At 28.9% G+C, this 18,111-nt stretch overlaps 2 protein-coding genes and 1 non-coding gene across 5 annotated transcripts in view; all 3 read left to right on the top strand.

The window, feature by feature from the left end:
- Nucleotides 1-957: 957 nt before the first annotated feature.
- Nucleotides 958-3,678, top strand: LOC107875803 (heavy metal-associated isoprenylated plant protein 7). The gene is made up of 5 exons (XM_016722646.2): nucleotides 958-1,271; nucleotides 1,366-1,591; nucleotides 1,731-1,945; nucleotides 2,165-2,252; nucleotides 3,037-3,678. The coding sequence occupies exons 1-5, from the start codon at nucleotides 1,263-1,265 to the stop codon at nucleotides 3,495-3,497; spliced, it is 999 nt and encodes a 332-aa protein (XP_016578132.1). The 5' UTR covers nucleotides 958-1,262; the 3' UTR covers nucleotides 3,498-3,678.
- A 13,034-nt stretch (nucleotides 3,679-16,712) lies between these two features.
- On the top strand, nucleotides 16,713-16,784 carry TRNAD-GUC. The gene has a single exon. It is a non-coding gene; the product is annotated as a tRNA-Asp (tRNA).
- Nucleotides 16,785-16,807: 23 nt separating this feature from the next.
- Nucleotides 16,808-18,111, top strand: part of LOC107875805 (mitotic-spindle organizing protein 1A) — a 2,862-nt gene continuing 1,558 nt past the window's right edge. Inside the window, exon 1 of one of the 3 annotated variants that reach the window (XM_016722650.2) lies at nucleotides 16,808-16,952. The gene's annotated coding sequence lies outside the window, so the exon portion shown is untranslated. Of the gene's footprint in view, nucleotides 16,953-17,007; nucleotides 17,332-18,111 lie in introns of those variants that run through there. The other 2 variants (XM_047413986.1, XR_007056798.1) reach the window with 2 other exon arrangements.

The raw sequence follows: 18,111 nt of genomic DNA, 5'->3' as shown, positions 1-18,111 counted from the left end.
TATTTGAATTAAGAGAAATATTTGAAATCAATAAGATTAATTCATATATTATTTTCTTTTAAAAAAAAGTTCCCACTTTTTTTTTTCTATCACTATAACTATGTTCTACCCATTACTATAATTTATTTATTTATATATATATATATATATATATATATATATATATATTATTATTATTATTATTATTCAGTACTGCTACTACCACGCCCATTTTAAAAAATAACTAAAAGTACTACTACGTAAGTGTGTACTACTATTATTAATATTAGTTATATTAATATTTTTATCTTTTTATAAATATTTTTTAAAATTAAATGCATATTTATCATTATTATTATTATCATCAATAATTTTTATCTTTCCCTAGTATGTAAATAAATTATATTTAAATATATTTTATAACATTTAAATTTTATAAGAGATAAGTTTGAAATAGTATATATCTATTAGAACTCTTTAATTATTAGTTTTTATTTTTAAGATAATGAAAATCTTTTTTGTAAAAGGATAATTTATGCAAATTCAAATACTTAATTTTTCAATTCAAAATTTTTATTACAATATTTTTAACTTTGTCTTAATATATTTTTTAATATTGTCTTAGAAATTGCCACGTGGCTATTTTAATAGCTTGACACGTGGCATCTTGTCTTGCTTATGTTTTGTTTTTATATATATATATATATAGATTATTTGTTATTTATGATACAAATGAAAAATATTTCTTACTAATTTAAAAGTTGTCTAAGTTAATTCTTTCAGTGAATTTGAGTGGAGAATTAAAATTAAATTATATTTATAGTGTTTGGACCTAAAGATATGATCTATGTAAAATTGATCTTATCACTTATCAGTACCATAAAGATTAATGTATATTGTATTTGTATAGTTATCTACCAAATAATAATATTATTATTTTCACAATAAATATCAGCCTAATTACTATAATCTCTGCCTAACTACTGACCATAATCCCACCACCCTTAATAGCATCTTTTTTTTAAACAGTGTGATGACTGTATATGTCAAGTATGATGACTGTATCAGACTCGCACGTGCCACCTATATATAACGGCCACGCCTATTCCGCCGCTATGAAAAACACAGTGCCAGTGAGTGAGTGCGTGCTCTCTATAGATCTGATGCTCCATCACTAGCCCACTTCTCCTTTTTTTTTTTTTTTCTCTTCTCCACAAAAGGAATATTACACTCATACAAACAGAAGAAAAAAGCAGAGAGAAGAAAAAAGTCCTGTGCTAATAATGGGGGAGGTTGATTTGCTTTCTGCTCGTTCATTTTTTTTTTCATCTGATTATGAGTTTTTTTGATTAATTTGATTTTGTGATCATGGTTAATTTTTCTCAGGAAGAGAAGAAGTCGGAGGAAGCAAAGAAAGATGATCCACCAAAAGATGAAAAAACAAGCGTAGGCGAAGAGAAGAAAGAGGAAAAAAAGGTGGAGGAAGAATCTAAGGAAGCAAAACCAGAACCTCCACCACCACCACCACCACCTCCTGAAATTGTTTTGAGAGTTTTCATGCATTGTGAAGGTTGTGCTCGTAAAGTCCGCAAATCTCTCAAAGGATTCCAAGGTACTAATAACATTTTTTTGTTATTCTTATCAACTTTTCTATCAGTCATTGAGGAATACTTGTTTATTGATAACAACAGTAATACTTGTTGTTTATTGACAGTGAAATAAATTGAATGATTTTTTATTTTTTTTTGTAGGAGTTGAAGATGTGTTGACGGATTGTAAGACGCATAAGGTTGTAGTGAAAGGAGAAAAAGCCGATCCATTGAAAGTATTGGAGAGAATACAGAAAAAGAGTCATCGGCAAGTAGAGCTTCTTTCTCCAATACCAAAGCCGGCGCCGCCACCGGCCGAAGAGACAAAGAAAGCGGAGGAAAAAGAAGCCGTTAAACCCGAAGAGAAAAAAGAGGAGGTTCATTTATTTTATTTACTATATTAAAATGATAAATTAGTAAAAATATACTTTTAGTAACGTATACAACTAATATATATATATATAAAAAAAAAAAAGTGGCATTTTTCTCCCTCTTTATCTTTAGTCTTTTTTTTGTTTGTTTTTTGTTTTCTGTTTTCATTTGTTTTTAAGGTAAAAGTCACATTAGCAAATGGGTTTCTATGTTTGTTTGTGCAGCCCCAGGTGATTACTGTAGTTCTGAAAGTTCACATGCATTGTGAGGCTTGTGCACAAGAAATCAAAAAACGTATACAAAGAATGAAAGGCAAGATTATTCTTTTCTTTCTTCTCTATTTTAATTAGCTAAATTGAATTACATTATTTTGATTTATTTTGATTTATTTTGATGATATATGTTAGCTCGGACTCTTCACAAATGTAACCAAGGGCATGTCGTATTATTTAAAAGTAGTGATTTTTTGGGGTGCACAAGCAAAAAAAAATGATTGTGCTTTTGTTACACATTTTCAGCTGTATTTGTTAAAGAAAGTTTGTTTCCTCCTTTTTGGATCTCTAAAATAGCATTGGATACTTCAGGATCTTATATTTTATATACCTTTCACAATCTTTACATTCTTTTATTAGTTAGTAGGAATAGAATATTCAATTTCTTAAGATTCTCTTAAATTTCTTCAGTTTTTGAGTTTAATTCAAGCACATGTCCTCCATTACTAAATATATTCACTTGATAAACTACTTGGATAATTGGAATCAGTTACTAGTACTGACTGTTAGGTATCATCAAAAGTTGCAAGTGAATTGACACCATCAAGCTAGGTGGCTTTGATTGATTTTTTAATTGCCTTTGAAGTTGTGATTTATAATATTTTTTCTTACGTAATTTTTAAATATATAAATTTATTTAAAAAACTTTAAGCTTTTATGACTGATCAACGTTTGAATTTGAAATTCCAATTGTGTCACATGCATTGGATCGGACACAAGAAATACTATTACGAGCGCATCATAATATGAAAAATACAACGTATAAGAGTTTAGATTCTATATTTGTCTAATTTGCCGTCAACTTTGCTTGGACATTCATTTAGGTGTGGAGAATGCGGAACCAGACTTGAAAAACTCACAAGTGACGGTGAAAGGTGCGTTTGAGGCAACGAAACTGGTGGAATATGTAAGCAAAAGGACCGGAAAACAGGCAGTTATCGTGAAAGTAGAACCAGAAAAGAAAGCGGAGGAGGAGAGGGAGCCGAAAGAAGATAAAAAAGCAGAGAAGAAAACCGATGAAAAAGAAGCAAAGAAAGCTGAAGAAGGTGACAAAAAAGAGGAGAAGAAGGAAGAAGCAGCACCACCAGCTGCAGCAAAAGAAGAGACCGTACAAAACGACGCCGATCCAAAACTAGACGTGAAGAAGAATGAGTTTTACTACTACCATCATCCTCAGAATCATCAGCTGTATAATCCGCAGAGGTTTGCTCATGAAATGCACGAGTACCCTCCGCCTCCCCAGATATTCAGCGATGAAAACCCGAATGCATGTTCCGTGATGTAAATTCGGAGGAACATGAGGGGTAGAATGGGAATTTCCTCGCCAGCCAGCCTTTGTCTTGGGACAAATTCTGTAACCCCTTTGTACTTTTTTTGTTTTCCTTATTAATTATAATCCTGTTGTTATATACTCCCTATATGTACTATTATACAATAAACAAACAGTACTATATCAAAATTTTAAATGTCGTTCTTGGGTCTTGGAAGTTGTTTAATCTTCTGTGTTACTGCACCGCACCCTGCTTGTTCCCCTCTATTCTTAAAAATATTTTCTTCCCCATACCATACCGTATGCATCCTTTAATATATATCTATATCTATAATATATTAAAAGTGTGATAATTTAATTTTTTTACACTTTATTAAAATTTTTTGTAATAAATAAAGTGTTTTTTTTATTATTTTTATATTTATAATATTTAAAATTAAGGATAAGAAAATAATATGTTTTTAAAAATAAGAAGTCATCGCAATTTTTGAAGAAAAAATATGGTAAATTTTATTTTTATGTTTATGTAGTATTTTTGTTTCCATAATAAATATTCAATTGCTCCTTTTATATTTTAGGGACTTTTTAGTAAGGAAAAAAAATTCTCAATTCACGTGAACGCACTGACAAATGGCTTCTCATTAGTGGTAACTACTAGTTTAGGTGTACGCGCCTCACACGTTTACCTCAATTTAATGAGTTTAAACGTTATACGAAATAAGATATTTATTTAAATAATAAAGGCGAATACAATAATTAAATTCAATATCTTTTAAATATGCAAAGATGGAGAATTTATGTAATTAGTGACAGGGGTGGATTCAGGATTTTCAGTGAGGGGGTTCAGTAGTACATATACGAATTAGTCGAAGGGGGTTCAACCTCTATTATTTATACATAAAAAAAAAATTATCATGTAAAAATAGTATAATTTTTCGACGAATGAGGTTCGGATGAACCCCCTGGAATATATGTACATCCGCCACTGATTAGTGATATAGTAGTTGAAAATATCTAAGATACAAATAAGACAGGTGAAATACATTGATAATTCCTTAAATTATGGTTGATGTCTTTACTAAGTTGATGATTAGTGCTTGATAATTCATAAAGTTGTGTAATATGACTTTGTTCCATCCTAGATGTGTAAAATTTGACCTGCAAGTTTCATGTCACTTCAATCTCTCTTCTTGATCAAATAATTGGTATCTCTTTTCTAATGCTCCAAATATAGTCATGCCCTTTATCTGCACTTCACCCATAATTTTGAAATTTATTTTCGTAACATGGATGCAGAAAAACAATAAAAATAGTGTTTTAGGAAAGAAAAAAAATAACATTTAATATGATTTGATCAAGTAACATAAATATTGAAAAACGAATTAAAAAAAATACACAACTTATTTAGAAAATAATCTCATATTAATCAAATAATTCTAGTAAATTTGTATGTGAATGAAGAGACAAATATATACCATTTTAAAATATATAATTCAAAATATCTATTATTTTAAAAAATAAAAGATATTTTTTTCATATAACTATTGATTAGCATAATAACAACGGAATGAAAGACACATATACATATTTTAATTGATTAAATTAATCCTTTTTAAATTTATTAAAGGAAAAATTCAGGGATTTATGATATTGGTCAACTTGTCCTCACTTTCATTTACCTGATGATAATTTATATGTCACAATTACAGAATTAGAAAGTGACGTTGGACCAACAAAAAAAATAAAACATTTAAATTGGGACAAAGTGAGTAAATAGTTAGGAAGGATTGATATTTCCTTGCCTTTGAATGGCTTTTGGAATGACACAAGTTGACATTCACAAGAATACAGATATACAAGGAATCTTGATTTTTACATTAATTTACATTGGGAAGAATTCTGACAATTAAAAAATAAAATGAAGGAATATAATGCTTGTATTTAAGGCAGCAAGAAAATAGAAATATCATATCAATTTATACGTATGTTTCCAAGGAGTTTCATCTTTTATTAACAATGATGTTTCTTTGTACTTCCTATTAACTTTTTAGGAACAAAGATTACTTTCTTTTACTAAAAAAAAAGAATTATCCAAGTTGTATCACAGAATTTCTTCAAAAATCTATCTATAGAGACAGAGGGCTATAAAAAGATAATATAAATATTAAAATAATATAATTAAAACTAATTTTTATACAAAAAAAATTAAGTTTAAAGTTGACCGACATTGGTCTATAATCTGTAAAATGTCACAAAATAATACAATAATGGAGATATCAAAACATACAATTAAATTTAAAAATAATACAGTTAAATCTAACGTTTACCTAAAAAAAAAAAAGAATCTCAAAGTCGACCGACATTCATCTACCACTTGTAAACTAACCTTTACACAAAAAATTTTTAAAACTGTTCGACATTCATCAACGACCTGTAAACTATCACAAAACAATACGATAATAGAGATATCAAAACAATACAGTTAAACCTAACTTTACACAAAAAAAAATCTCAAAGTCTATCGACATTCATCAACGACCTGTAAACAATCACAAAAAAGTACGATAATAAAGATATCAAAATAACCCAATTAAACCTAACCTTTACACAAAAAAAATTCTCAAAGTCGATCGACATTCACCAACGACCTATAAACTATCACAAAATAATACGATAATAAAGATATCAAAACAATACAATTACACCCAACCTTTACCTAAATAAATTCCTCAAAGCCGACTGACATCCATCTACCACCTGTAATCTACAACAAAAAGGTACGATAATAGAAATATCAAAATAATACAATTAACCTAATATTTACAAAAAGTTCTTTAAAGTCGATCGACATTCACCGACCACCTAAAACTATAACAAACAATGCGATATAGAGATATCAAAATAATACAATTAAAATCTAACTTTTACACACAAAAAAAAATTCTTAAAGCCGATCGACATTCATCAACAATTTTTGAACTTTCACAAAACAATATGATAATGGAAAAACTAAGTAACATCGATGAAGAAGAATCTAAAAGTATAATACCTTTTATAGTAGTAGAGGATTTATAAATCAAAAAAGGAGAGTAATATTTTAGTAGAATTTTCCATATGTTCATACATTTTATACTTGTTTTCCCATATAACTACAAATTACAATAGCAAGCTTTGGACCGAATTCTTTTATTTTTTGCTGTAGAAAATTATTTTTTTCTTCCCCTTTAATTTAGCCCATAAATAGTCCTATTTTTTTGGTTGAAAACCTTTCTTTTCCTCCGGTTTTAGCTTATAATAGTAACCATTTTTTCATATATTAATTAATCGGAGAAAAAAAATTAAAAAGATGATTTTGTCTATTGGAGTTTCTTTTAATAAGGGGTAAAAATTTTAAATCACTTTTCTAAGGATCTTCACACTTTTAATATATTATATAGATATATAGATATATACAACACCTTTGTTGAGAAAAATTGTTGAATAATGAAGTAGTTTCTTTTAAGCATTGTGTTCTTTATTGATTATTTTAAACATTGTTTCTCATTTGACATGTTATTTAATTTCTTTCTTTTGAAGCTTACACCTCTTTACTATATTTCACATGTTTTTTCCCTCTTGTGATCATGTTTTGTATATCTCTTTCTAAATTATTTATTTTTTAATAATTTGATTTTGGGTAATCATTTATTTTAATATAATGTGATTTTAATTTTATGTTGCAGTGAATTCATGTCAAGAGTTGATTGTAACAATTAATGATTATTAAAAGCGGTTATTGAGACTATGATCTTAGATAAAATTCGAAAATCAATTTGATAAGTTCTACTTCAGATTTTTGTTACCGTTTACTTAGTATTTTTTTCACTACTTTTAAAAATATGCGAGAAACTGTCATAAAATAAATATATAAAAAAGGAAAAATGGTCAAATTTACCCCTCTACTTTGAGAAATTGGCTAAATATACCCTTTTGTCATATTTTGTAGTCAAATTTACCGTCGTTGTCATACTTTGGGGCTAAATTTACCCCTCTACTTTGAAAATTTGGCTTAATATACCCTTCGTCATACTTTGGAGTCAAATTTACCCTTGGTGTCATACTTTGGGATCAAATTTACCCTCGTTGCTAAGAAACTTTTCATATGTATCCTTTCTTAATAGAAAAACTCAAATCAACGTTAAATATCCCTTTTTTTAAAAAAAAAATACACCTTAATCTAACCCGTCTGATCTGACTCAAGCCACAAAAAAAACACAAATAATAAATATACCTCCTTTAGTTCTGTTGGCCAATTTTTCGACGAGATTAAGTCACTAGATATTTATCAAGCATAACTCATGAAAAATTGATTTGAATCAGTGCAAACACAAATAAATATATTCCTCTCTCAGTTCGTGGATCTGCATTAGTGCAGACCTCATGAAAAATAGCACTTGACGATCTAATGCAGTAGATTAGGCCCATTAGATATTTCTCTCAATGATTGAGTTAAGAGGTCTCCATATGTGCCAATCAGACATCTCTTCATTCATATATTTTTGTATGCAATTTAGATGTATGCAGTTTTTTCATTATGTCATTTGCTCAAAAAATTTATTCATTGGTTCTAGAATTTTGATGCATATAGAATTGCATACCAAATTTTGAAATTTGAACATAATCGAACAAAAGCAAAGTTTGTAATAGATGTTTTCTCTAGTTTCATGCTTCTCCGTTATCTTATTCCGTTTTACGTTTTGTTTATTTGTAAACAACCTACTAGTGTTGCACATTGAAAGAGAAGTATTTTTGTTCGTTGAAAAATTCGACCAACAGAACTGAAGGAGGGGTATATTTGTTTGTATATTTTTTATGGGTCAGATTCGGCGAATTAGATTAGGATGTGATTTATTTTAAAAATTTAAAAATTTAACGTTGATTTGGATTTTTTTGTTAAAGGAAGGTTACAAATGAAAAGTTTCTTAACCATGGGGGTAAATATGGCCCCAAAGTATGGAATTGAGAGTAAATTTGACCTTAAAGTATGACAAAGGGTATATTTAGTCATTTTTTCAAAGTAAAGGGGTGAATTTGGCCCCAAAGTATGACAGAGAGGGTAAATTTGACCACAAAGTATGACGAAGGATATATTTAGCCAATTTATCAAAGTAGAAGGGTAAATTTGACCTTTTTTCCTAAAAAAAAATAATTAGATGTTTTATTTTTCTATTGTGCACGATAAAAGTTAGATGTATATTTTTAATATTATGAAAATAAAGTTGGGTAGGTATTCTTTCATGCACGCATGGTTACACGGGATTAATGTCTCCTGGAGTTTTGCTTTTGATAAAGACAAAGTTGACCAAATTGCGGAGATCAAAATGATGATATTTTTTTTTTTAGGTTGATTACAGTAAAATATGAATATATATTTTTTTTAGTCATATTGTCTTTTATATATGCTATTATTTTTTTGGTCAAGACATAGGTTCATGCATTTTTACAAAAAAATTATGAATCTAAAGCAAATTTTAAATAAAATAAATCCATTAGAATGATTGAAATACAATAATATGAAGAGGTGTTAGATGAAATATAATAATATAATATATTGATAAAATATATCGATAATATATTTTTTATTCAAACACTTAATTACGATTTATTTTAATTAAGCACTAAATATATTATAAAGTGTTCGTAACTATAGGCACTTATGACTCAAGTTGTCATCTCCTTTGATTACATGCATAAACCTCTAAAGAAGGTGATAAGTTTTATGTGGTTAACTTATTTGAATAAGTTGAAAAAGAATTTCAAAATTAAAAGTATCTAATAGGAACATTCTATAACAAATAGGATTATTTCATTAGTGTAGTATCAATAACTATTTTTAAACAATTGTTCTTCTTAATTTATATTAATTGACAATATGCACACTTGCAAAATACATACATAAGTCTATATATTAAAAGATGAAGACCATTACAAAAGCAATTTGAACTTCTTATCATTCATTAAAAGAGTTTGTAACAGATAAAATCGCCTTTTCTATTTTTTTTCATATTTAAAACTTTTAGATTAACTAAATTTTATGTAATAAATTCTTCTTCCTTAAATTTTGTAATATAGTTAAATTTGTAAGAAAAATTAACTATGGAAAAAAAATAAAAACTTTAGCCACTTTCGAATTTTTTTAAATATAGGAGTTTCCTCTATATTAGGAAATGCCATTTTAAATTGTTAGCCTATAGTTAATATTTACGTGTATTCCAATTTAATTTGTAAAAAATATTTACCTTATCAATATTTTATAATAATATGGTAAATAAAAGTGAACTATAAATTTTATTATTATTAAGTATTTTCTTTTTTAGTTATGTAAGAAGTTCTTATATTTTACACTTCTAAATCATTTAAAATATTATCTTATAGAAACTACATCTATTTAAGTAATGTTGGTGGAAGAGATATTCTTATAACTACTTTTTTCATAAGCTTTGAAGGAAGCGTATACTAATCACAAAAGATTACATTTAGTCGTTCTAATATCTTGATTATCATATTATTTTGTCATAATTTCTATTCTATTCAAGTTTATATAATTTCTATTCTATTCAAGTTTATATTGTAGATGGTTGTTCGATCGGACTTTGAAGAATTTTTTATATTAAGTTAGCTTTAATGGTATTGTTCTAATATCTCGATTATTGTATTTTCTGTAATTTTATTATCTGTTATTTTTCTGCTTAACATAGGTGGATGAACGTTATCGAACTTTGAGAGATTCTTTTGTAAAGGTTAGGGTTTAATCATATCTTGTAGTTTACAAGTAGTGGATGGATGTTCGGTCAAACTTTGATGAATTTTTGTACAAAATATTAGGTTTTATCATATTGTTTTATTGTAGTTTCTGATCTATTACTATTTATTATTTTTTTAATCATCCGTTGTGTGATAATACTCATTGTAGGAGACGATTAAGATACCAATACTTCACGCATGCCTGGATGCATAAAGTCTATCTTCGACTTTTAAAGTCAATTGTTATTTTTAATAAATATTTTTCTTTATATATTTCATATCGATTGATGGTTTAACATGAAATATCCGTGCAACGCACGTACACTTGACTAGTGTATATATATATAGCAACAACATATTCAGTTTACACTATAGCAACACAATAGCGTACTTAATTTTATAGGCTTATCTAGTATAATTTAATATTCAGACTTCATTTTATAGGAATACTGGATTGTTATTGTTTTTGTAATGTAATCTCAATAAGATTTCGGATTGGGAAAGGATGTGTGTATACAGTTTTATGCCTTTGTAAAGTTATAATATTCCTATAGATTAGGTTAGATTAGGTGCTGTTAAACGGTCACATCTTTTTTGTGTGTGACATTATTACCCTACTTTTATTTGCCAAACGGAAAACTAAAAGTTGGGTAGGAATGATGATGAAGTATTGGTTAAGATTGGAATGTGCATGCACGAGGGAAGTTTTTTTTTTGCTTTCTTTTGTAACGATAAATATGCAATATTGCCTTATTAAATTATTTTTTAATGTTATAATGGACCTTGGGTTTGATTTAATTCCAAAATTAGCTCATCAAGTGTAGAATATTTAAAATTATATAAATAAACCGATAAATTCTTATCTCGCCAATGTGAGATTGAGACAATTCATCAACCTCTATATACCCAACCCACATACTAATGTGTGGATAATCTAATTTAGGGGCAATATGGAAAACCAAGAATCGAGATGAGTGTAGAATTGATTTTAGATATAATTCGACCCCGAAAGCTAAATTAGCCACAGGAGATTTGCCTAGTACTGTATAAAGATACAAAGAAACTAAAGCCATGTGAAACAATTCAACCATCAGAGCTGGCATAATGGTTCAGCGTTATGTCCTTTAAGCAAGAGGTCGGGGTTTGATCCCGGCCTCTGACGAGTATATTATACTAACCACAAGTATATATATTGTAGGAGTGATCATACCCAACTTTCTGATCATATCTTCGGAAAGGACATGTCAATTTTTAAAAGTAACTTAGGATCAAAAACTTATATATAAATAGGTAATGATGGAAGTGGGGAATGCATAGTTTGTCCTATATTGCAATTGGCAATGCAGTGATAGATATACTGGGGTGGCAACCTTTAGTCCGTTTCGCAAAAATGTGACAACTGACATAAATCCACCAATCTCTTTAGTAAAGATAATGTTTCCCCTTAGCTACTTTACACATCCATCCATTCATCTCTACCATTCCTTCATTCATCAAAACAATTTCTTTTGAGCTATGTAACATGGTCCACTAAATAGTGATGTAAAAAGAAATGAAAAGACACTTTACTGGAATAATAAACCCGAAAATTTTCCAAATAATTTCTCAGAATTAGAGTTGGAAAATTTATAGCCAAACGCAACGTGTTTTCATTAAAGTGAAATAATTTTTCTAAAAAAAAAAAAGAATTTCTATGGCCAATCGGCTACTTAGTTTGGTAAACCCGATAAAGAAAATAATCTCGGAATAAAATTTGACATTAACTTTATCTTATATTTGATATGAGGTAGTATTAACTAATCACGGAACTATTTGGTGAGATAAAATAATGGATAACTTTGCTTATCCCATATAGGAGTCGTTTGGTAGAGTGTATGTATTAGAAAATAATTTTTTTTTAAAAATAAAAATTATACAAGACATATTATTTCTTTGGGTGATGCTAAATGGCCATAAAATTTTGGCCATAATATTAAAAAGTCTATAATAGCCTTTTGAAATCTTTTTCTATTTTTTTAAAATCAAGATAATTAAACATTAAAATATGTATATTCCTTATATTGCAATTTAATTACAGCACAAATTCTTAGGCAAGAATATCAATAGTCCTATATCATTAAAATAAATATATTTCTTAAAAAACGTACATATTTTTTTGCTATAACTCAAACACTATGCTTACTGTCTATTTTTTTTCTCATGTTCTTCTCCGACTTTCTCTCCTTGTTACTAAAATATGATTTCTAATTCTTTATTTTTTAAAGTATATAATTAAATAAAATTAAAATATATATTTAAATAATTCTCAGACATAATTTGTAAGATATCGCAATGACGACAACTCAGCATACCTTAAACCTGATAAACGTTGACACTTACAGAAATTATGCATATAGTTCACATCTGTCGAGAGAAATAAGTGTTAATCATATAACTCATTCACCCCTATATTACGACGATTTAATAAATTGTGAATTATTACTTATATTTGTTACTAAATGATCTCTAATAAATTATTTTTTTTATTATTACTCTTAAATAAAATTAATATATATATATATATATATATATTATTACTCTTAAATAATTTATAATTATTTTTAAATTATCATCCAGTCATTTATATATCATTCTAAAAATATCCAGCAATTTTAAAATTATTTTTAAGTTTAATATTATTTTAAATTTAAAAAATTATTCAAATAAATAAAATAAGTTAACGTTTTTCTTCTTTGTTTGTATAGATATTATTTAGAAATGAAAAGTCAACAAACAAATAAGTAAACGCGTTAGATGTTCAATCCCTATGTGTTGAAAGAAAATATAAATTTGGGAGAAAAGACTAACAATGTAAAAATGTAAACCTGTTTATAATGTGAATATACTTTATTATCAAATTTGAGCCATTATGGCCAAATTATGGCCACATTTTATGCCAAAAGGATTTTTCTTATTTCTAATACATCAAAACAAATAGTGTATAAGAAATAATGTCAGCATAATTAATGCAAGTGTAGCTACTACCAATATTAGTGGTGCAAGCATTACCAATACATTTTATTCAGCATTATTCTTATATACTCTACCAAACGACCTCATAGTATATCAAACGATCTGGTGAAATAGGTGTAATGATTTTCACTCACAGTTTTTTTTTTTTTTTTTTTTTAAAATAGAGAATGTCATGTTCAAAACCAATGAATCCAATACTCCTCTAATTTCAACTTCAACAACTTTAATTTTTGTTTTGAAAAAGGACCTAAAATGCCTTTAAACAATATGAAATGGTGCAAAAATGTCTCCCATTTATTTATTGGGCCTAAAATACCCTTCTCATCTATTTATTTGGGCCTAAAATGCCCTTCACGTCTACCTATTGGGGCTATAATGCCCTTCTTATCTACCTATTGAGGTTAGTTTACCCTTTCTTTTATTTAACAGATCAATTTAGCCCTAATTCATCAATGACGTGACTTTTTTTATTGACCAACTAATAATTAATTTTTCCTTAAAATCATAATCCATCAAAACCTAATAACCCGATCCGCTGATATCCCAAGATTATTAATCTCACCCTCAAGGAGGGATAAGAAAAACACTATAATCTCGGAATAACTAATTTCAGAATGAGTTATTTCATACAGTTTGTCTCAATCAAACATGGAATAAGCTATTCTTTTAAATTAATATCGGGATTAATTATCCTTATCTTTCCTACTAAATGATCCCTTAGTTCAGGTATTAGTCCACGACTATGCTTTCTGACTCATCTTTAAGGTAAAATATATAATGCAATTTGTAGTCTTTTGCTCGTCATTTCTTTGTATTTTTAGATGCAAGGTTGTGGCTGATTGAGATAAGTCTATATGTTTGATTATTTTAATTCTAGTTGTAAGTCACTTTAGGATGTGAACAAGAGAGCTTCCCTGTGTATACGTCTAAACCTCAGTTTTACTTATTGTCATATGTTTCTGTGAAAATGGTTTAGCAAGTATTGCATATTTTCAGCCACTAATAATATTATCAACCTAATAATTAAACTTAGCTCACAATATTCTCAAGTTATACCTCACAGGCTTGTAGTGAGATTGTGACTTGTTGTTTCATCTAACTAATGTTTATTAACGTGCAAGTAATGAAAATCACCACGGTATAGTAGTATAAGACCCCGTGCAACAGTTTCACAGTAATGAACTTTTACATTATAACTAGACAAATGGTATTGAGCTCAAATTCAGATAAATCTGAGGCTTTCTTTTCTCCTATTTGGAAGACTATATTAACCAAATAAATAGTGCACAATGTCAATTTTTTGCCGTTCTAAATTTATCTGTTAAATAAAAGAGTAATTTGGAAGACTATATTAACCAAATAAATAGTGCACAATGTCAATTTTTTACCGTTCTAAATTTATCTGTTAAATAAAAGAGTAAAATAGCTCAATAGATAGATGAAAAAGACATTTTAGATCCAATAGGTTGACGAATGACATTTTTACATCATTTCACATGATTAAATGACATTTTAGGCTCTTTTCCGTTTTTATTTTGACTTCAATTAGGCACGTATATAGGAAAAGAACCTATTAAGCATCATCAAATAAATTTTTGCCTTAATCTCATGGAATTACTCATTAGTTTCTCATTATTATAAAGAGAAATTAGCTTTTATGTGCCTTCATTCCACCAAAGGCCTCAAAAAAAAAAATAAAAAAAAATGGAATATCCACTCCTTTGATGAAATCATTATCCTATTAACTTTTGATGGCCAAGTAGTACGAAATTCACGAGACGAACTCGTGGTCATCGTCTCAAAGTACACTACGGCCTCAAAAAAATAAAATAAAAAATCAATATGAAACAAATTGCAAAACTTATACTTTTTACCATACATTCTAAACCACAAAGCTATTGAAATTAATTAAGACAGATCAAGTATTTATTTTAAAAGGAAATCTTTCATATTCCAATATGTAAGAAAAGAAAACTGCAAACTTTACACTTTACAGCGTATTCAAATATGTGTGGATTTAGGACGAATCAAGAAAAGAATATGAGTTTACGAGAATTCAGTAGAGTTTAATTAAGTCTTAATCGGATAATTTGTGATCGATTTGGATTATATTTCTTATCATGATTATGAGTGGAATCCTAGATGGATTCAAAATGCATAATTGTCCTTTGTCTCACTTTTGATCTAAAGTTGCAATCGATATGATTAAGTTTATGAAAGCATTTGAGAAAAGTTATACACGGTCACATTGAAGACCCTTACTTTTTTTCTATTTTAGAGATAACATCGCTACGTACTTACGTTGCCCCACTTATCAAAGCTTGCATTGGCAAATTATGTTCATTTGATTAATTAGTGGAGATTACTTTTTAATAATACCTTCTAGTTAGGTAAGGACTTATAAAAAATTATGTAGTAATAATTCTTTTAAAAAAGGAAATAACTGTGTTTAAGATGATGACATGTAATTTTCGGAATAAATTTGATCATATCAGAAGATAAGTCCAGCAACAGATCGAGTGCTGGATACAATGATGCTTATTATCTTCGACTCGAATTATATATATGTGTATTTGAACATATATGAATGTCTGACGACATTCTTTATTCAATCTTTTACAATTATCATCTCATGCACTAAACTCTCAAGTCATAATGAAAAATAACGAAGGAGATCACTATATCTGGACCTTGCTCAAACTCAAGTAGATGATCGATCTAATTATCTATAAACCAAAGAATATAAGAGATGGAAACACCTCAGATTAATACAGTGGATGTCGAACTCAAGTTGCTTTAAAAATTTTATAAGAGAAGAAAAGTTCACAGAAGGTTAGATCTTCTTTAATGAGGTTCTATCTTTGCAAGACTCATTTATCATTCTCCCATTACTAAGTCGTCCAAAGTAATACCATTCAATAAAGAGTACAAATTGCCAAATTATTATTACTATTTTAAGAGATGGATGATATGCTTTGAGAGGAGAGTTTATTGCTAATCTACTCTAGGTAACATTAACATTATGTGGACTGTGGCTGACAATTTGTTAGCAATCTCGATGCTTACACTTTGTATTGGCATCCAATGTTTCTAATACTTCGAGGGATCGTTTCATTTCTTAATAAACTAAAACAATAATCCGTGCACTATAAATTTCTATATCGACTATCACTATGTAATCTTTTGCATAAGTAATACTCCTAATTGTCTTATGTTCATAATAAAGTAAATTAAACTTTTTATAGCTAATTTTACTGGTATGCTTGATTTTCCATAGTTATTAGTAGTACATTACGAATTATAGAAAAGCATAATTGATGATGAAATATGAAATTATAAAGGTTTCTGATTAATAGAGAAGCAAATGAGTAGGAATTCAATTTTCCCATTTCTGATACATTTGTGTTGTAGTGCAACCATTGCTCTAACAATAAGGTCGTTGTAGTATAGTGGTAAGTATTCCCGCCTGTCACGCGGGTGACCCGGGTTCGATCCCCGGCAACGGCGAATGTTTATTCTTTTTGGGTCAATCATATTGGGCTTGGTAACGATGAAATGACCCAAGCCCAAATTTCATCCATTGTGGGGGCTATTAGGAGATCAACCCGAATCCAATTGTAAGCTTTATTCTTCCTCCGGCGAATTCTCACTCTCTTTTTTCCGCGCGATCAAGTTGTAAGCTCTCTCCTTTGTCTAATTCGCTTAGTTAATCAACCCTGTTACTAAGATTATCACTCTTTATTTAATTATCTTAATGATAAAAGTGCGAATTACCATTATTGTTTTCTTTCTTTTGCATTTTATTTGCTCCCCTGTGTATTAATTGTTCCTTAGTTGTGATAGGTTTCTCATATTTTTGGACGAGGTAATGGAAACGAATGGCGATGAAACAATGATATAAACATATAGTGCATTCTGACTTAATTAACAAAAGGAGAAAGAGTGGCCTGTAGATTACAAAAAGTTTGATTTTTTTATTTTTTTTCAGTTTCAGGAAAAAACACATTGATCTTTTACGACCTCAATTCATTTCCTGAATAGCGAAAATCTAGTGGTATTTGAATTGCTTGGAAAACTTTAATTGATCTCTTTATATATTATAGGAAATTATGTTTGTTGGTTTTTGTGCTTCTTATCGGTATTAGTTTTAGTACTCTCCTACTGTCTTATTCTTCGATTTTTTTGTATTTCCTGCTGTTTTTGTTACCTTTTGCTAGGGTTATCATATTAGTATTTGTTGTGCGACTGTTCTTTTCCCCATTATTTTTAGAATGGCTTCTTTGCGACTATATTCCTTTTCATCATGTTTTTTTCATATGTGTTACCTGGTCCTTTCGAACCAGTCTTTCTAAACCTGGAAATACACTTTGGCTATGATTTGATCTCGAAAGCCCGGACTTCATAAAAGGCCACCGAGTCTTCCACTGCTACATGAACCATCTGAACCTGTGGCCCACGCCTCCTATTTCTTCAGGGCAGGCGGCGTGAAGTCTGATCCACTGAGATGCTCAGTTGACTCCTTAACCTCGATAGGAAGAGTCGTTCTATACATTAAGATTTGTAGCACCTATTCTGGAGCTGGGGAATCGGCTTGCAAGGAAAATCTTGATTGAAAGTCCATATCTTTCAATTTTCCTCTATCTCGTTACTAGGTCAAGTGTCCGTTGGAAGTAGCCTCTCTGCCTTTACAAGGTAGGGATAAGGCTGCATATACATTACCCTCCCTAGACCCACTTGTGGACTATACTAGGTATGCTGTTGGTCTTTGTGTCACTATATATATATAGTGGACTATATATATATATATATATATATATATATATATATATATATA

The sequence above is a fragment of the Capsicum annuum genome, chromosome 6 (genome assembly GCF_002878395.1).
Source record: "Capsicum annuum cultivar UCD-10X-F1 chromosome 6, UCD10Xv1.1, whole genome shotgun sequence".
Taxonomy (NCBI): Eukaryota; Viridiplantae; Streptophyta; class Magnoliopsida; order Solanales; family Solanaceae; genus Capsicum; species Capsicum annuum.
Note: the sequence above shows the minus strand (reverse complement) of the source record. Positions and strands in the feature narration are given on the sequence as shown.